The sequence below is a fragment of the Malaya genurostris genome, chromosome 1 (genome assembly GCF_030247185.1).
Source record: "Malaya genurostris strain Urasoe2022 chromosome 1, Malgen_1.1, whole genome shotgun sequence".
In the NCBI taxonomy this organism is placed as follows: domain Eukaryota; kingdom Metazoa; phylum Arthropoda; class Insecta; order Diptera; family Culicidae; genus Malaya; species Malaya genurostris.
The window spans coordinates 108,166,054-108,187,642 of NC_080570.1; the positions used below are offsets into that span (position 1 = coordinate 108,166,054).

The 21,589-nt window shown below is 35.2% G+C and overlaps 1 protein-coding gene across 5 annotated transcripts in view; it reads left to right on the forward strand.

The window, feature by feature from the left end:
* The window catches only part of LOC131425354 (sodium-independent sulfate anion transporter-like), a 62,078-nt gene that overhangs the window by 36,524 nt on the left and 3,965 nt on the right, over positions 1-21,589 (forward strand). For all 5 annotated transcript variants that reach the window (XM_058587179.1, XM_058587181.1, XM_058587180.1 and 2 more), the window contains one exon: positions 7,815-7,963. In XM_058587179.1, the coding sequence (XP_058443162.1) occupies positions 7,815-7,963 (149 nt within the window). The remainder of the gene's footprint in view (positions 1-7,814; positions 7,964-21,589) is intronic.

Consider the following 21,589-nt stretch of genomic DNA (forward strand, 5'->3'; position numbering starts at 1 on the left):
CTCAGACATGTTACAGAAATAACAAGACAGTAAATGTAAAGAAATGTAATACAATAACAGTTCCAGTGAAAAAGTTTAAAGTGTCTGTTAAAAACACCCGTAAAAGGCACACCGAGAATTAAGTACGTCAGCAATCTTCAGTAACATTATTTTTCATCTTTGGGCCCCTCCTGAAACGAAATCCTGGGTACGGGCCTGATGACAGATATCAATAATGTCATCGTCAATCAGGTTGATCAAGCACCCAGAAACGAGCAATCGATTAAGAATTCATTGCTCATTCCGTCATTTCGATAATGGGATGCTACGAGCTCAACGGATAGTAAAATGTTTTCAACGAGAAGAAATGTGTGCACGAACATTCGTTCGTTCATCCAAACGTGCACCTATCCTTCTGCAATGGATTCAGGTCTTTTTACACCTTTCCGATCCGGTTCAGTGCCGGCACAGTTCCGTGTACGGTCGGTAATGTTCTTTTACACGTTTCAATGTTCACACTTGTTCCCTATCGTTTCCTGTCGGTACTTAGCCGACCAAGTGTAAATACACGCATTGGAACTTACGGAAGAATATTACCGTGCACGGAACGGGACAGAAACGGTGTAAACGTACATTCAGGGATGCCACTTTTTGCAGATGTTCAACAAATGTGGCATAATAATATTCATTCGCAGATTTTCGCTAATAAGACAATTCTAAAAATACATGATACAATTTATTCGACTGTTCTCATATCAAAAAAAGTTCGCATTGCAAATCAATGATTCAATTTCGACCATGCATGTGAAAGAAGGGATAGTTCAAAGAAGTGCTTTCGCATTCTATCAGAATTCATCAAATCTTTAAAAATTTATAACTACGAAGAAAAAATGTTTTATCAAATATTCTGATACACTTGTCAACTAAATTTATGAGAAGAACAAACAAAATTGATGAGATTTAATAAATCGACAAATATTTTTCTCGGAATCCGTTTGATTTGTAATAGAATGTCTCACATTATGTTTTAGAATTACATTATTACTGCTAAATATTTTGCGCTGTGTGATTTTGTACCAGAGTTACATGTATGTATATACGACATCGTTTTAATGCTTATTAGTTGCTTGAGCATAATCCATCATTGGAATTTATTGGCGATATCTTAAAAGGCAATTTACAATCGTACCCTTTGTTGGAAAGTGTAAAATCAGTTTTCTCCGCTATTGTTGAGTGGAAAAACAAAAAATCACCAAGGTTCATTTTAATGAGCAATAAAAATAGTTCCACTACCACAATTCGCCATTCCAACACAAGCCAGAACCAAAAATCGGTATTTATATGTGTGCATGATAAGTAATCGGGAAATATCCGACAAAACTGAAATGAAGAGAGAGGAAAATGAAAAAATAACAGCCCAAAACAGTAATTGCACATCTATACTGTAATGGTGATTACCTTTCGAAGGTACTTTATTGGGTAGGTCCATACAGTTTGCTCCTATGAATGATGTTTTACCTGGAAACCATCCTTTATCATAATTTGTTGAAGTGTTGCTTTTTTTCTATTTAAGCCGTACCGCATACATCTGAGTGCAGTGGAATTTGTTCAATTTGAATCTCATTATGATTTTGTCAAAAAAAATCTCATAGGCGGTGCTGTACAGTCGAAATCTAATTATACGATTTGCAATGAGCTGCTGTTGGAGTAACTCTAGTCGGATACTCAAGAGAAATTAATATCCATTTCGGCTTTTTTTCAAAAAAGGCCAATATTACCATTGACAGCGAATGGAGAAAACAGCAACGATGGTTCTGACTTTGGTCCTATATAGGAATTATCGTATATATTTCCAATCAATGTTTGAATGCGAAGGACGAAACCTGCGATAACTAATGGAATGATAGTTACGCCTTTGCTATTTTACCTTCTTTTATGAATATAAAAAATAGGTATAGAATTCACTCAAACTTCAAAAAATAAATGGGCCGAATGTTATATACCATTTGATTCAGCTCAACGAACTGAGCAAATGTCCGCGTGTGTGTGTTGTCAACAAAGAGGTCGAGATCTCAGAGATGGCTGGACCGCTTTTGATCAAACTAGTCGCAAATAAAAGGTCTCCTTGTCACCCTGAACGCTATTGAATGGTTTTGAGATCGAATGTTTACTTTTTGAGTTGTACGAAGTTTTATTTCAAAATTTTCAGTTTTTTGACAATATTTGTCACAATTGACCTTGAAAACGGCATATGTTTTTAGACTCAGATTCCGCAAGGTAATAGCTATCCAACAAGCCATAGATTGTTGGAATCCATCCATTTTTAACGGAGATATCGATATTTTTGTGTGGGTGACTTTTCGCCTTATTTCAGTAGTAGGAATTTTGAGCACTCGGGAGCAACGTGAAACACGATTTATACTGTTACATACAATTGTTTCTAAGTACCAAAAAAACTGCGTACAGTATCCTTTTTCATGATATTTTGCCTCGGACCGATTATAGCAAGGTTCGTTTTTGGCAACATAATCGTGGTGGCAGCATTTTCGAGTTGAAAGCAATTCCATAATTATATTGATTTATACTACTTACAGCAATAGATGCTGGAAGAACATAACACCCATATACCATTCGATTCAGTTCGTCGAGATCAGAAAATTTGGGTATACTCCTAAACAAAGTTTCTGAATTTTAATTTGATCCGACTTCTGGTTCCAGAACTACAAGATGATATGTGAAACGAACTTAAAATAACGTAACTCATTTTTTCTCGACGAAGGCTGAACGGATCTAAGAGTCAAATGAAATTTAAGAACCATTCAAGATTCAAATGAAAGGTCTTAAGATCCTATAAAACATCTTGCTTTTTAGTCAGATCCGACTACTGGTTTAGGAAATACAGGGTGATTAGTATAAAAATGTTCATTTCACATAAATTAATTAGGTTTATCGGATTTGCAGATTTGGATAGTCGATAACCAAATAAACTTATTTCAGTTGTAGCGGAATTCATTTTTTGAATTGGAAAGTACCCAAAAATTTAATTCGCACTACGATTTCTCAAAGATGTTTACACTGATTTTCAAACATTTTGAATCAAATGCAAACTTCTCAGGTGAGTTTATCTGACTTCGGCTACATCGATTTTCGGATTCCGGTTCCAGTATTGAATCGTTTCTCAAAGCTCAATCGTTTTCTCAAACTTGGCCTAGAATTATAAAAATTCAAATTAATGGTCCCATACAAAATTAATGAATTTTATCCAATTCTGACTTCCGATTATGGAATTACAGAATGATGAGTTTTTAAAATTCAAACCGATATAGAAGATGACAAGCCCAAAAAGCTTCAAAGTTGGACTCAAAACTATTGCAATTCATTCGTCATATTAAATAATGCTCATACGAATCGTTTTGGGTTATTCTGGTTCCTGAATACTGGCTCTGGAAGTACCGTAAATAATGATGAAAAACTCTAAAGTGGAACTTACTTCGACATCTCATAGAATGTTCAATCGATTATCACACTTTAGATTCAAATTCGATTCGATTTCGATATTACAGGCTAATAAGTGATTAAAATCTCAAACTGCCGCTTGAAACGACGATCATTGAAATGCGGATCAATAAAAAAAGGTATCATCTCACTGCTAGGTGGATTAAGTACGTTTTTATATTACAAAGATTGAAATTTTAACAGAAACAAACTTTCGAAATTAAATTGCTTGATTTTAAAGCATTTGTCCGTATGATAGGCAACCAATTGTAAGATTTCTTTAAAAAACATCAGATTTCAGATATACGGAGGAGCTATAATTATGTTTTGTAAAGTTGTGCTTAAATCCAACCCATTATATTCTAAGGTACAATGAGAGTAATTCATTCGTCGATGCTTGATAGATAAAAAGCAACATTTCGATGAAGCTATTATCTACTTTTTTCCGCATTTATGATATGTTTTCGTCAGGCAAACTGTCAAAATTTTTCAAAAAACCGTTGATGTTAGACAGTACACTGAGGAAAATCCGTACTGTTTCCGAACTAGGCACGCTTCAATCGAACTTCACGCCCGACAGTTGCAAACCATTTTCGACTAATCGCCATCTTTGCATTTTTCTGTCTATAGCAGAGGCTTTGTGAGCGTGAAAATCAATCACTAACAATTGTATGCAAAATGCCATTTAGGAACTCACTTGAATGAACTCAGAAGATTTCAACGTCGCTATAATTTTCGAATAATCAAATCTACAAAACGCACGAAGCAGGAACTAGTAAATTATTATCAATGTCTTATCGTTTTCCTCCTCCTAATTATCAAGCATTTGAATGTATCATCTCATCGAGGACGATGGTATCATGCATGAATCTCAGTCAATCGATCGATAACAGTCTATTGTCAAATATTTATCACATGCTTCTCTGTAACAGTCTTATAAACATGTAGCAGATCATAGTCGATTGACTGATTACTTCAAATAGGTTTGCTACAATTCACTCACCTTATCGTGTCGTAATATTGTTTATAGACAATCAATTCAATGGTCCCATCGAGGAGTATATTACGAAGTATGGTGCAGTGAATCCAAAAAAATGAAATTTTTTCTGTATATTAAGTAGTAATTGTAAGACAGTAATGTAATTTCATTTTATGCCGTTCAATAAGCTTCAGTGCAAATAGTTGCCATTGAGTTTATGTAAAAAACACACTTTTCTCTCAAGTACGCCATTCGCAATCAAAACGATAAATAACAATGGTGTTCGACACACAATACTCATCATGTACATGTCCTAGAGAATGACTTTCAATTGTTTATTTCTGCTGAATCAGAAATGAGACTTCTCAGTTTGATTGATTCACTAATCGGCGCTTCCAATCAGTTTCCTGTCGGATTGACACTGAAATTCGTCCGCCATGTGATTATGATTTTATACAGATCGAAACCATTTTTTGTCTCTAGATATCATTTAATTGTAATAAATCCTTAAAATCTCATATTTTCATTCTAGCAACAGTGCTAAACAAATTGAATCATTTGTTTCACCGAACCTTTGATTTTTACTTAACTTTGAATGTTCGATTGTTTACTATTATTTAACGTAACGTTTACCCACCCAGATATATGTATATAAAATTATTTCACATCGGTTTTAACTATTAGCTCACCCACACAGAAAAAGGAACCTATCGATTGACTACTTTTGATTTGGTTTTGAGTTGTTATGACTGTTTTCTTTCACTCGATTTTTGCCTTTCTCATATAGAAGTGTTACGCAATTACTGTGAAAACCAACTTTTGAACCGAGGCCCGGAGGGCCGAGTGTCATATACCATTCCACTCAGTTCGTCGAGTACGCGAAATGTCTCTCTCTCTCTCTCTCTCTCTGTGTGTGTGTATGTGTGTATGTAACACATTTTTGCTCTAACTTCTCCCGGAGATAGCTGAACCGATTTTTACAAACTTAGATTCAAATGAAAGGTCTTGTGGTCCCATACAAAATTCCTGAATGTTATTTGGATCCGACTTCCGGTTCCGGAACTATGGGGTAAATTGTGCAAAAAAAGGAAAATATGTGTTTTAACTTTTCACAAACTTAGGTTCAAATGAAAGGCCCTGTGGTCCCATACGTAATTCCTGAATTCCATTTGAATCTGAATTTCTTTTCCGAAGTTATGAGGTAAAATGTGCAAAAATATGAAAAAAACGTGTTCTAACTTTTCTCATTGATGGCGCGACCGATTTTCACAAACTTAGACTCCATTAAAAGGTATTGTGGTCCCATACAAAATTCCTGAATGTTACTTGGATCCGACTTGCGGTTCCGGAGTTATGGGGTAAAATTAGCAAAAATATTAAAATATCTGTTCTAACTTTTCTCATAGATGGCGTGATCGATTTTCACAAACTTAGGTTCAAATTAAAAGTTTTGTGGTCCCATACTTAATTTCTGAATTTCATCCGGATCCGGAAATATAGGGTAAAGTGTGTTAAAAATTTTATATATGATAGTATGATTGATATGAGAAAGGCATCATTACACCACTAGATGGATTAAAACAGTTTTTTCATTGCTATCGAAACATCAACCAAAGATAGTTCCATTCTATATGCAAAAATTTAGAGATCTGCATTCTACCTAAAATTGAAATAATATAACTCAACAGTTGAGTTAATATAAGATACTATTGAGTAGATAAAACTGTTAAATATTACTTTGGTCGGTATGAGTCGAAGAGCGAGAATCGACATTCGTGATACGATATTCCGTAATTTTGCACAGGTTTTTGATTTCGGCTGACAACGTTGGAATTGTGACACGTAACTTTGAGAAGATGCTGGAATCCTACATCGGACTGAAGCCGACGCCTAGCTATAAACTATAAATGTGTCGAAAACAAAATACATGAGAGGAAGATGCTCTAAAGAAGAAATACTAGTGAATTTCTTTTGACCTTACTATGGTACATACACTTAAAGGATGAGATAAATAGAAGTATTGAGCATTGTTTACATTGCTTCATAGAGCTAAAACAATGACATTAGGTTTGATCACATCGCAATCGATTGATCCGGAGATAAAAAATATATTGTCGGTTGCTTCACTTATTCAATTATATCGCTGAAACCTAAACTAACAGTCATTTGATCTTCGATCTGGATATATATCCTATAACTAGCTTTCAAGCGAGTTTTTGAGAATCGGTTCAGTTATCTTTCAGAAAAGTTAGCGGAGAGAACGAAAATGCGTTTTGTCGGTTACATCACCTAAACCATTATATCTCCGAAACTAGAAGTGGCTGCCGTTTACTCTTCGAACTTGATCCACAATTCAAAAGTAGCTTTAAAAAAAGCGTAAGTTAATATAAATCGGTTCAGCCATCTCGATAGGCTATACCATTATTTTGCATGTAGAAAAAAAATCGGAAGCGACGTCTCTCTCGCCTGATTATGTTGATCCAGCGAAGTTCACTGTGCACCAATAGTATGTAGACTGTCATGCGATATATTAATCATTCATAATTGTACGGAAATTCTCTCCTTTGTAACGTTCATTGTCAAACCCAATTCCTAAACATACATTATCAACTTAAAGCGCATACAGAATGTTATGTTCCATCGCTTTGTGCTCCGATAATGGAGGCAAGACAATATATTCATTTATGTTGAAGCACGTGGTTCATAAACAAGACAACAAAATATGTATGAAGTAACATGGTTCTATAAGTTGATGAATAGGAAATGGCAGTTCAATTGACGTCGCTCGGCAACGTCGCTGTGCTGGACTGTCCAGCGAATTGCAGATTAGTGCTGCAGCGACAATATCTCTAAAACCGAAAGCTACAGTCATTTGATCTTCGTACTTGACACACCCAAGACTAGCTTTCAAAATGGCCTAAGCTTGTGGAAATCGGTTTAGCCATTAGAGCGCGAAGAGAAAAAAAATTATTTTGTCGGTTACAGCTTTTATATATATGACATGACGAAAAAACACGGTTTCAACATTTTTCGACGTAGGACAATTGTATCAAATATTACGAATTTCTGAAAGATCTTATTCGTTTTTTCGTGGAATTGCTATATATGTAGCTGCGATCCGTGAGCCAACTGCCACTCAACCATATCTAGGTGGTAATGAGAACAATATGACACCGAGTACCCTCATTGTCCCCTGCTGCTTAAATTCTTAATTCACTTTAAGCAACCAATTTTGTTGCAGAAATCAATTTGCAACAGTATGGTTTTTTTACAATTGACTACAAACAAGCTGTCACCACCAAATGTGCTATCATGACTTCCCAGACAATTTTACATAATTTCAATTCTCTTTTTTTCTCAGGCGGACATCTAGCGATACCCAATTGGACAAGGTGAACCTGAATACACAAATCTACAATATTCATGGTTTGGCGAACTCTCAAGCATCACTAGGTATTTCAGTCAAACATAAAGACTTACCTGGCTACCGGGGCAGCAATGACTTTATTTGTAAGTTTACCAATTGAATTACAATTATTGTATATACACACAGTTGAAACAATCATGCTTTGGTTTGCATATTTGTATGTTTTCATTTCACAAACAGAGCTAAAAAAGCAGGTTATGTGATAACTTGCTTACCATTAAAATAATCCTACTAGGAATCGTATTGCGAATTAACAATTAAAGCACGAGGAAATCAGTCGAGATAAATTTCCTCATTTCCTAAATTTTTCAAGTGATTGCATAACTTTCTATATGAGAAAGGCAAGTACACTTTTATAGAACAGAATTGTTATCATGGTTTTGTGATAATACAAATAAGTGGGTACAGTCACGTGCACAGAGGGGGGGGGGGGGGGGGCGAGGGTCCCTGGCCCCTCCCGAAATCAAAAACAGATATATAATTATTTAGAAGGTCTCAGACATGTGTTACAGAAATAATAAGACAGTAAACCTAAAGAAATGTAATACAATAACAGTTCCAGTAGAAAAGTTTAAAGTGTCTGTTAAAAACACCCGTAAAAGGCACACCAAGAATTAGGTACATCTTTAGTAACATTTTTTTATCTTTGGGTCCCTCCCGAAACGAAATCCTTGGCATGGGCCTGAGTGGGTACAATTTGAAAGAAAGATGGTTCCATCTGCTAATGACGGTTTATCTATATTGACTTTTCTTGCAATTATTTTAGCGCATTTCTTCATGTTTTCAAAGATTTCTTCTGAAAAGATGGAAAGATGGTGGCCTTGGTCATTATGTGAGATAGTAAAAAGAAATGATTTGCAATTACATTTCAATACGTTACCTCTGAACAAAAAGTAATTGTCATTTTCAGATTCGATTTACTAACTTTTTCGTATCGGTTCGCTTTAATTTCTTATCATTTTTATGTACAGATTTTCAATACAAAACATTGATTGAAATTGAAAAACATAGCTATACGTAATTGAACAAAGCACATTGTGTGATTCGTTCGAAAGACGGTGGTGGCTTTTTCTTCCGTACCAGCACGTAGCGGTATTGAATTTCAATTTTGTACGACGGTTTGAACGTTTTGACACTCGTCGCCATATATTTTAGGAACCGGAAGTCGGATCTAGATGAAACTGCACATCGCTCATGAAATTGAGAATTATTCACTTATCGTGCTGTAATACCGAAAGCGAAAGTCGGATCTGGATCAACATTTCGGAGACTTTTTAAAAAATTTCAAGACCTTTTATTTGCATTTAAATTGTGAAAACGGTTAAAAAATTTCAGAGAAATTAGAGTGCGCATTTTCTCATAGATTTGCACATATTACCTTTCAATTCTAGAACCGGAAGTTGTGACAATCGGTACAGCTATTTCTGATAAAATTGAATGACATTATTTGTCATATACACACACAGACATTTTGTGATCTCGACGAACTGAGTCGAATGGTATATGACAATTCCGTTCCGTTCAAAAGTCGGTTTTCACAGTGACTACATAGCTTTTCTATATGAGAAAGGCAAAAAACACAATGGTTATTCGAACTTTTGACGTAGGACTACATCACAATTGTCAAAATCACTGTTAATTTTTGTATCGAATATTTATTAAGCAATTTTTTGTGGTTCATATATAGCAGGTACACCGGTATGAAATCAGTGTTTTTTTGAATTTTGAATAGGAGAATAAGAAAAATTAATCAATGTATTGTCCATTGCTTTCTACAAATCTTCACTACATTTCTGGCCATTGATGGTTACCACGCCCATATGTTCGTCTTTTGAAGCAAGCCAATCATCGTTATTTATTACAAGTTCGTTTCATAATTCAATGGTTATTTTAGTATAATTACTTCCCTCGTAACATTAAGATACATCGGTAGCACACTTGTAGTCGAGTCTTGGTTTGATTGTGCAATTCAATTCGGTAACAAAGATATGCTAACTACTTCAGAAAAGTACTTCAGTCAGCACAAACAAACATTCTTCAAATAATAAGTATTTAAAAACAACTCTGAAAGATAATTAACGAAAAAGTTTAAAAAGTGTACTGAGTTAATATTTATTTGACTATTTACAGCAGTTGTGTTCATTGTTGTTCTTGGTGGAAAATATTGGTAAAGGCTAAAGGGTCTTCCACCAGTGGTTTGAGATTATCACGGATAACACATCGTCGAATGCTATGTTATCTAAAACTCTTTTCCTCAAGCAATATAGACAATCGTAAATTGTAGTCTTATGCAGACACTTTCAATAATTTCGTATAAAAACATAAATATTTGTTATCTAAGGCTGAGGACCTACTTTTAGATAAAATTAGACAGTCGAGCCGACGACACGACCTGCCACTCGCCTATCGAATCTGTATCGCAAATTTAACTACCCCTCAGTAACTGGGAATGTCAAAATGAAATTTCCTGAAAAAAAATCAAACTGGCTACACTTGTTGATAAATTATTGATTTTGAATAACAGTTACCGTAACCTTGGTTACTGCTTTTCAGCTAGACTTTGGAATGTAAACAAAACAAATTTTGAATTCGTTTTACACGCAGAAAATTTGAACAAATGCCAGAGGGAAATCCTGTAACAAGTGATGATGGCAGATGAAAATTCGTTTTTAAAATTTGCTGCATTGCGTCTTGTACTTGTCTACCAATAAAGTTTCTATCCGCTGTCGCATAAAATCAGTTAGAGCAAGCACGAACGATCGAGACATTATTCTAGAACCTCTCCTATCGATGACTGCTCCGAAGTTTTTTTTGAGATAATAATAACTGAACCCCTAATGACGAATGATATTAAAAAACGAATGTTAGGAAAAGAAAGCGAACTAAAATGAGTTAATTATATTAAAAACAAAAACCAGGTAAATCGGATCCATAACACCGATTCCTTACTTTATTATCGTATACATAAGACATCGATTCAATTTGTATGTGGAGTGTTTTGAACAATACTTTTGATGCTTCGGGAATCGAAAACCGAGGACCCGGAGGTTAGTTTGTTTGACCATCAAATAACAAGAGATTGTATTCAACATAATTTTAAAGTTTTCGAACCTTTTTTGAGTAATTATTATTTAAATGACGATTAGCATTTTTTTGCGCGCATATCCTACAACTTTTCACTATGCATTGTAAAGTACCATCCAAAAAATCAACATCATCATACCATTCATAATATTCTGACAATTTTTATCAGGAAACTAATTTGTAAGTGATTATATAGAATCAAATTATTCTTAAGCTGCAAATGTTTGCAATGAACCCGATTTCACGCTAAGAGTCAATAAGTGCTCTAGAAAGTCCAGCCTTGTGTATCACGAACTCAGGTATAGACTTGATACTCAATTATTGGGTTTTCAGGATGCTTTTCTTAATTCATAATTGATTGTACGTCATTACTGATATCTGAGTGTGTTTTACAGTGATGGCATATTCTGGTATATCCTGGGTATGACAAAATTATTTTCCCTTGATGTAGATGAAGGTTGCGTTTTAGTAACAATGGCAAAAAGCTGAATGAAAATGAATAGAAATAAGTCTTTATTAGCAACTCAATAATTTCAGAAATCACGCTATTATTTCTTTCGATTTAAACTGACTCTCCATTGTTCTCAGAATTTACATTTTTTTGCTCTGAAATTGTGTATTGGGCCGGAATTCAAAATTACGATTCAGAACGATTCCGATACATTTAAAGACTTTGTTTATTTGAATAAGGACACCTTGGTAACTAGTTCATAGCAACTAGAACAGTGTTGCTCAAGAAAATCATTTTTAACATTAGTAAGGGGTCACTCAATTTATGGTAACTGGTGGTAAATCGTTTACGAACATTTTTAATGCTGACTTTTCTTCGGAGTGTCAGGTCGTGTCGTCGGTCGAGCAGTTATTTCGACGATGTCAAAATTAATCCTGCTTGAAAGCATGGTTATTTTTGACAGTTCGCTAGTTATTTACGACACTGAAAAAAACATAGCAGAAATATTTCTAATTTCAGATCTTTAGTAAAAATTTGATCTGTGTAAAATACTTTCAAAGAAAATACCTCAATAAAAAGTTTCAATACATTTTCAAACGGAGACAATTTTTGCCTTTCTCATATAGAAAGGTTATGCAATCACTTGAAAAACCGACCAGTGAAAATTGGCCCGGAGGGCCAAGTGTCATATACCATTCGACTCAGTTCATCGAGCTGAGCAATGTCTGTGTGTGTGTATGTGTCAAATAATCTCACAAGGTTTTCTCGGAGATGGCTGAACCGATTTTGACAAACTAGGATTCAAATGAAAGGTCTCGTGATCCCATACGGAATTCCTGAATTTCATCCGGATCCGACTTCCGGTTCCGGAATTATAGGGTGAAGTGTGTTCAATATTGTACACCGTCACTTAAACCGGCGAAACAAAAAACGTAAAAAAATGTTCTAAACTGGTCTCAAAACTACACAAATTGATAGTCATTATCAGTAAGTAACTAAACAAACCGATTCCGGCTATCCTGGTTGCCGGTATCCGGTTCCGGAAGTACCGGAAATAGTGGTCATAGGGCAACGACTCCCTATTTCATCTGAGCTCCTATTTCCATCTCATCCCTCCACCTCATTACTTTGAACATGAATAATATTTTAAAACCTACCTGAACCAAACTGTGAAATGTTTTAAAATGATTATAAAAGCTATTGTCACACTTTCCTATTGAAAGAAATGGTTTTAAGTTCTTCGGTTATCGTTTTTTTCATTTCAAATAAACTCACTTTTCAATTTAGGACACATTTTCGTCTCAAGATTTACAGTTCGTCATGTTTCTGATTATCTACTAATCGATTTGTCTCAAAACATGATCACTTTTTCGCACAATTACACTACCATTGAATGCTGGATGACTTCATAATTAGTAATGTTCACTTGCTACTTGTTTAATTAACGATTTAATACTTCAAAAACTACCCGACAAACAATAAAAGTCTTTAAAAATATGAGATGAAAGTTTTTCACTTATTTCACTTGATTGCGCTTTGTTTTCATCTCATTTGGTTTCGCAAAGTTGCCAAGTTATCTCATAATGTTACAAAACAAAAATTGTTTTTCTTCTTCAAAAGCTCATCAAAAAGTATGTTTTTTGGTATCCGTGACATTAGTTTAATTATATTATTGATATTAATATTTCAATAAAACTGTTTTGGCTTCGAATATTACCAGGTAGAGCATGTTAAATACTAATGAAATGTGGCAAATCTAGTAGCACTGGTTTCATTCCGCTATACGTCAACATAACGCTGTGAAGTGTGTGTGTGTTTGATCGGCTGTGCACAGAGATGCCAGATATTTTCATAGAAAATATGTATTACGTTGCATAGAAACTCTATATCTGTTTTCACTAATAAAATGATGTTAAATCTGTTTTCACTAAAAAAATCTGTTAACATCATTTTATTAGTGAAAACAGATAGACCAGATATAGACTTTCTATGCAACGTAATACATATTCTATGAAAATATCTGGCTTCAAATAGTTCAATTTGGTTCCAAATTTTAATATAAATGTTTGTCAGTGTTCATAATCAATTATCTGCATAAAAGATTTCCACTTTAACATGTGATTTGTCCGTTGATTAATAAACTTTTAAAGAATTACTGCAATCAAATACTAATAGATGCTCAGAGAGAAAAGTCTAAATTTTTACTTCTTTCTTTCTATGAACCTGTACAAATCTGTATTAAATTTAGGAAATCTTTACAAAATCGGTACTTTGATTTAAACCAGTATGCGATCGCAAAAATCTATACAATACATATCAATCTGTATAAATGGCATCTCTGGCTCTACACTTTGTTTTAAGAAGGGCTAATGAATAAATAGTAACAATCACAGTTTTGATTTTATTTAAAGTTCGCCAAATTGACTTTTCAGTAAAATTTTAAATTTAAAGCGAAAGGTAACGGAAACGACTGAAAAATTTTTAAACGTTGAAATGATTTCAAACTGGTTCTAAAAATATCGTATTTTGTCTCATAGTTGGCATTAGGCCGTTTTTAAGAAGAATTCTGACATTTTGAACCTGAGAGCAGAGATGCCATTTATACAGATTTATCTGTATTATACAGATTTTTACACCCTCATACAGATCTAATACAGATTACAGATTTTATACAGATTCCCTAAATTTAATACAGATTTATACAGATTTCACAAAAAGTTATAAAGAAAAATTAAACTGCTTTTGTCTGAGCTATCTTTTAGCATTTGATTGCAGTGACGAGATGAAAGTTTATTATTCAACGGACAAATCAGAAATTGAAGTAAAAATTTGTGTGCAGATATTTGATGATCCACATAGAAAAAAACATTTAGACAGAGTGAGCACGAGAAAGCATAGCCAAAGCGAGTAATGCACTTACAGTAAATTGAAAGGACCTTGTCAGAGGTAAAGCTGAGCAGATTTATCGCTTGCACTCTAACATGTCCCCTTTTGCTTGCTGAATTAGCAGGGCTCTTTGGCTTGCTGATATTAGCAGACCAACAGAGGGAAGCATACCCCTCTTTTGGTATGCTAATGTCATCCACCAGCTCGGTTCAGCTTCTTGCGTTTATTGCGTTTGTTTGCATATTAAGTCAACTTTTAAATCTAGAAAAGTATATGGAATTGAAATTTAATTGTGGTTGAAAAAACATTCATATTAAGTTTCGTCTTTACATATTTTCGTGAATTACGAAGATATGAAAAATAAATGCTCAATGAAACTCTCATTCTTTAACCTTTAATCTGTTGAGAAATTTCATTTTATTAGTGAATACAGATAAATACAGATTTTTTATACAGGGTAATACAGATTTTCTCTGAAAATATCTGGCATCTCTGCCTGAGAGTGTAATAGTGGAATATTTCGTTTTGATTGCTGTCGCCATTGCTAATTTATAGGATGAATAAAGGATCAACGATAGGATGGATAAAAATCCATTGAGATGAAATTAGGAGCAGAGTAGTGAACATTTCATAAGTGTTTTTTGCTGTTTTATGAACATTATTTTAATTTCCAAGGAATGTGAATCAAATCTCAATGTGGAGCAAGGCGAATGAAGCAGTAATATGAAATAGTTATTGTGATTTTAGTGGCTAAATCGAGGTTTGAAGGCGACGTCCTTACAAATGAGATGAAATAGGGAGCCCTTACCCTATATACCAAAATAGATCTCACTCACTTTTCTCAGCGATGGTTAGACCGATTTCCACAAACTTAGATTCAAATGAAAGGTTTTCCGATCCCATACGGAATTCCTGAATTTCATCCGGATCCGACTTCCGGTTCCGGTATTATAGGGTAAAGTGTGTTCAATATTGTACACCGTTACTTAAACCGGCGAAACAAAACACGTAAAAAATTTTCTAAACTGGTCTCAAAACTACACAAATCGATAGTCATTATCAGTAGGCAACTAAACAAACCGATTCCGGCTATCCTGGTTTTCCGGTATCCGGTTCCGGAAATACCGGAAATAGTGGTCATATATACGAAAATAGATCTCATTCACTTTTCTCAGCGATGGTTAGACCGATTTCCACCAACTTAGATTCAAATGAAAGGTCTTCCGATCCCATACGGAATTCCTGAATTCATCCTGATCCGACTTCCGGTTCCGGAATTATAGGGTAAAGTGTGTTCAATATTGTACACCGTTACTTAAACCGGCGAAACAAAACACGTAAAAAAATTTCTAAACTGGTCTCAAAACTACACAAATCGATTGTCATTATCAGTAGGCAACTAAACAAACCGATTCCGGCTATCCTGGTTGCCGGTATCCGGTTCCGGAAGTACTGGAAATAGTGGTCATATATACCAAAATGGATCTCACTCACTTTTCTCAGCTATGGTTTGACCGATTATAGGGTAAAGTGTGTTCAATATTGTACACCGTCACTTAAAATATTTTCGGATGCAACAAACATTTAGATCGTAATTTAGAGTGCGTACTAGAAAAGTTTGTGTGTCATGTTAGTTGGTGGCCGTACGAACCGACTTTGATTATACCGGTTCTCGGGTTCCGGTGCCGGAAGTGCATATAATAGTGAACCCATTTCGTTTTCTTAAGGATGGCTTACGCATTCAAAGCACTGTTTTATTCTGTATGTTATGCATAAACAATCTCTTGGTTTCTTTCAAAAATCGAAGAGAAATTTTTTGGATAGAATACCACAATATTATATGTACATGAGAAAGGCATCATTACACCACTAGGTGGATTAAAACAGGTTTTTTCTCAAAGTTCTTCTTACGTTCTATAAATTGCAATTGTTACATCATATGATATCATATCATATCCGTCAAACTTTGTAATGAGTCGCAGTCCACGGCCTAATAATCTTTATCTTTGAGAAAAATAAATAATCGAAATCAGCTGCAGTTTCAATCAATACTAGAAGCTTTTGGCAAAATCCGAATATTCTATTTTTTATGAAGGGTAACCGTACCCATATTAATCTCAGCTCCTCCGCTTGTCATGTCATTTGAAACCATTAGTTAATACATATCTACTACCTGTCCAAGGCAAGAGCAAGATACGATTGTTTACTTGAGTGAGCATATACACACTAATTTAGTTATGATTTTGAAAAAAATTCCATCGATTGTTCGCCGAAAAATCAATAACACCTCGACTAATAGAGTGAACATAGCTACAAGTGCCTTGAACTGTAGCTTACTTTTTCTGTTGTTTCAACCAAATTTACGATATCTGCTGATACTAATTTCAACATGCATTGATTGACAGGCGCCAATAACGTGCTATCTATCGTTATTGAACATCAATGGCGTCGTCCCAAGCAGATTGTCATAATCATTGTTTCAATTACCTTACATATTTCGTTATGGTTAATTATCAATAAATTTAAAACTAAACACGTAACGGAATTGTTTGTCACCAGTATTTTTTCTCCATTCGCGCACAATCATGGCATATAATACAAGTCATATTCGAAAAGTAAGGAACGTTTCATCATAATGAATATATGTTCGTATGAAACAGGGTTTATTAATCCATTTAGTTTACCACAAATCTGTTTCTCTTTTTCACAAAATTATCGTTCACTTCCAAAATAATTCGTATCACTGCATCAGCTTCCTTAATCCATCTGCGTAGAATCTCAGCGAGCAGCGAGTTGAATCAGCTTTAATCGGCGTTATAAAGGTTCTTGTAATTTTCAAAGCGTAAAAGTAATCGAACGACCAAACGAAGAAGTTATTGCTAAAAAATGAAGCTTATTTATTGTGACCTTTCTCATATAGAGAGGACATGTAATCACTGAGAAAACCGACTTCTGAGCCGAGAGCCGAGTTTCATACACCATTCAAACCAATTTGTCGAAATGGCAAAATGTCTGAATGTGTGCATTTGTGTGTCTCTGTGTATGTGCAAGAAGTATGCATTTAATTTTCTCGGAGATGGTTGGTCCTATTCTTAAAAATTTAGATTCATATGAAAGGTTTCACTTTTCCGCAAAACCTCAGCCGGATCCGACTTCTGGTTTCGGATTTACAGGGTAATGTGAGCAAAAATGAGCACTCAAAAATTCAATTTTATTCATTTAATTTCGAATCGAATAAAATTCTTTGAACTACCCAGAGAATTCATCTGTTTGGCATGTAATGTAAGTTGATGACCAAAACATTTAATTTCGGATTCGAGTTCCCGTTGCCGAAAGTATTGAATATTGTGGTCAATTGTGGTGGTTTGCTAAATTCTTCGCTTCCGTGTTTACTGAGAAAGTGGCCTCCAACGTCGAAGCTGAAGTCGCCGCATCATATGTTCCTGAAAACTTGGTGGATTTGCGTACATTTATAATCACTCCCGAAATGATCAGTGCTGCAACAAAGAAACTGAAGAGTTCGTACTCGGCTGGACCTGATGGAATTCCTTCTGTCGTTTATACTCGCTGTGCAACTGCTCTGCTCGAACCATTATGTTACGTGTTCAACAAATCGTTCGAGCATGGTATATTTCCAATGATATGGAAGCAGTCGTTCATGTTTCCAGTCTACAAAAACGGTGATCGAAAGGATGTGAGAAATTATCATGGTATTACGAGCCTATCTGCTGCCTCCAAGCTATTCGAAATAGTTGTCAGCTCTGTTGTTCTTTCTCGTACAAAAAGTTATATATCAACCGATCAGCATGGATTTATGCCAGGACGATCCGTTAGTACAAATTTGCTCGATTTTACCTCGACCTGCTTTTCGCGTATGGAGGAAAGGGTACAAATTGATGCATTATACACCGATCTAAAAGCGGCTTTTGATCGTATAGACCACCGAATTCTATTATGTAAACTGATGCGACTTGGTGCATCACACAAGTTCGTTGAATGGTTGAGTTCCTATTTGTGTGGTAGAGTCCTACGCGTACAATTGGGAACCTCAGTTTCATCTCCGTTTACGAATAAATCAGGAGTTCCGCAGGGCAGTAATATTGGTCCCCTTTTGTTTGCACTATCTTCAAGAACTGCTAGATGAATTTGTCGCATGGTGTCGACGAAACCATCTTGTGATCAGCATTGCCAAATGTCAAGTAATTACATTTCACCGAATACTTCGTCCATTAATCTTCGACTACAAAATTGATGGACAAACACTTACAAGAGTTGACCGTGTTAATGACCTTGGTGTTGTATTGGATGCAAAACTCACATTTAATCATCATCGTTCTGCTGTAATATCTAAGGCAACGAAAGAACTCGGATTCGTAGCTAAAATCAGCAGAGATTTTAAGGATCCACATTGTTTGAAGGCGTTATACTGTTTCTTAGTGCGACCATTGCTGGAAAATGCCAGTTTGGTATGGAGTCCATATCAACTCGTTTGGAACTTGCGGATTGAGCGTGTTCAGAAAAGATTTATTCGGCTTGCGCTAAGAAACCTTCCCTGGCGAAATCCCTTGGATCTGCCACCGTACCCTGATGGATGTCGCCTGTTAGGTCTTGACACCCTGGAACGACGAAGGAAGATTCAACAAGCTGCGTTTGTGGCGAAGATTATCAACGGCGAAATCGACTCTCCAAAAATCCTGTCTCTCATCGACTTCCGGGTTTCACAACGAACTCTACGATCAACAGGTTTGCTACAACGAAGATTCCATCGGACATCGTTTGGAGCCAACGAACCTATTGCAGCGTGTGTTCTAACTTTCTCCCTAGTTGAAAATTTATTCGATTTTGGTGAATCATCGCATAAGTTTGTTCAGAAAGTGTCGCAATCCTCGATTTTATAACTTAACTTTATATTCATTAAGACTTTTATTGTCAGATGGAACAAGCAAACAAATAAACAAATAAATAAATAAAAACTTCAAAACGCTCTTCATTTTCTCAGAGATGGCGAAACCGATTTTCACATACTTAGACTCAAATGAAATGTGTTGAAGTCCCAAAGACTGCTATTGAATTTCATCCGGAACCGACTTCCAATTCCAGGAATATAAGATAAAGTGTACTTAAAATTTGAGTCCTTAAATTAGAGCGACGATACGAAAGGGGAGACCATTATTTTAAGTTTGGGTTGAAACTGTCTACAAAACTGTTCACAAATCAAAAAATGAGATTTACTAAGTTCGCAATGGTAAATGATCCGAATTTGTAAAATCGCCCAGGAAAAAGACAGTTTTTATTTTTTGTTCAAGTGTTGATAATTCGATCATTAAAATTACTTTCCAAAAGATACTTCGAAAAAAAAATTGGGATTTGTATCAATTTGATACAAAGATCCGATTCGAGTTAAAAAGAGTTTTTCTAAAAATATTTCATGTTTCTATGCGGATTAAGAAATCCAGTACGCCTCATTTATATATTCTCGTAAACATACGTCGACGATAGTTGTGGGGGATTTCAATATAGATGCTTTAGAACAAGATAATATTAAATTCTTTAATTTCATGAGCAAGTAACACATGGATCAATAAGTCCCGAGACTAACAATGGAAACAACATTTGTTTTGCAACATTTTTTGTCGTGAATACGACTTACTTTACTATGGGGTGCCTTTTTAAAATTTACCCTCTGAGAGAGTGATAAGTTTTTGATCGTGAATATCTCTTGTTGTATCTAACGAATCAACATGATTTTTGCTACATGCCATCGGAAATATAATCACAATTTTATGATAAAATTTTCAGTTGTGTGGCATAATCTCAAATAGTTCAAAATTAAATTTTTCTGAAATGTTTGGTATAAACGAGTATCAAAGAGGATAATTCATATGGCGCGTTTGCCTTTCTCGTATTTTGAAAGCTCATAGCTCAGTGATCTGCGGAAGGATTTATATAATCTAACTACCAATAGAATCGAAATTTTTCAACTTAAACGTGTATAGCAAAAGCATTGAAGTATTTCAATAGTACACTATTGAAAAACCTATCTCATTTGACCCATGTCAACACCAGCCAATCAGAACGCGTTCTGAGGAAGAGAACAAAATAGCTGCTGCTGTACAACAAATCGTCCGAGAAAAATGTTCCGAAAAGTGGTGAATATCGCAGTGAGTTCCTCAATTTGGTCCTTCTGAATGCTAGAAACGAATCCCTACAGCATATTGATAGTTTCTTTCAATAAATTATGCGAATCCGAAATGAAATAATCGACATTAAAATTCTATATGCGGCTATTTTTATAGCCGTTAGGACCGCCCATTAGTGAAAAAGCTACAAACGAAATCACATAAAAGGAAATCTCTTAACAAAAATTCAATCAGTTTGGATTCTATCGCCACTGCGAGCAGATGTGTTTTGTGTCGTCTGCACAGCTAGTTTCGCTTTCGACAAGAGCGATTACGTCACAGCTGCTAGTCATTAGCATTGGGAAAAAACAACGGTGGAGAGCATTACACAATATCAGCCGTTCTAATGGCTCTAAAATTTTTCTAAAGAACTATTAGGATGTGTTTTTCGCATATCGCAGGTAATTATCCTCAGTTTAGTGCAAATCAAGAACAATTTGGTTAGATTTGTGCACTTTTCGTGCACAAATCTAACCAAATTGTCGTGTGAAATTCACAGCAATCGAGATCAAGTGAAGCCTTTTTTTGCGAAAAATGTTCCAGAGTTTAATGTCGTAGAGAATTACGCAATTTGTCTCTTCTGAATGCTGGAAACGAGTCCCTACAGCATATTGATAGTTTCTTTCAATAAAATATGCAAATCCGAAATGAAATAATCGACAATAAAATTCTGTATGCGGCTATTTTTATAGCCGTTAGGACCGCCCATTAGTGAAAAAGCTACAAACGAAATCAGGTAGAAACAAGCCTCTCAACAAAACTTGAATCAGTTTGGATTGTATCGCCACTGCGAGCAGATGTGTTTTGTGTCGTCTGCACAACTAGTTTCGCTTTCGACAAGAGCGATTACGTCACAGCTGCCAGTCATTAGCATTGGGAAAAAACAACGGTGGAGAGCATTGCACAATATCAGCCGTTCTAATGGCTCTAAAAGTTTTCTAAAGAACTAATAGGATTTGTTGTTTGCAAATCGTAGGGAAATATCCTCAGTTTACTGCAAATCAAGAACAGTTTGCATAGATTTGTGCACTTTTCGCTGTGTGAAATTCACAGTAATCGAGATCAAGTGAAGCTTTCTTTGTTTTTGCGAAAAATGTGAAAAAGGGGAA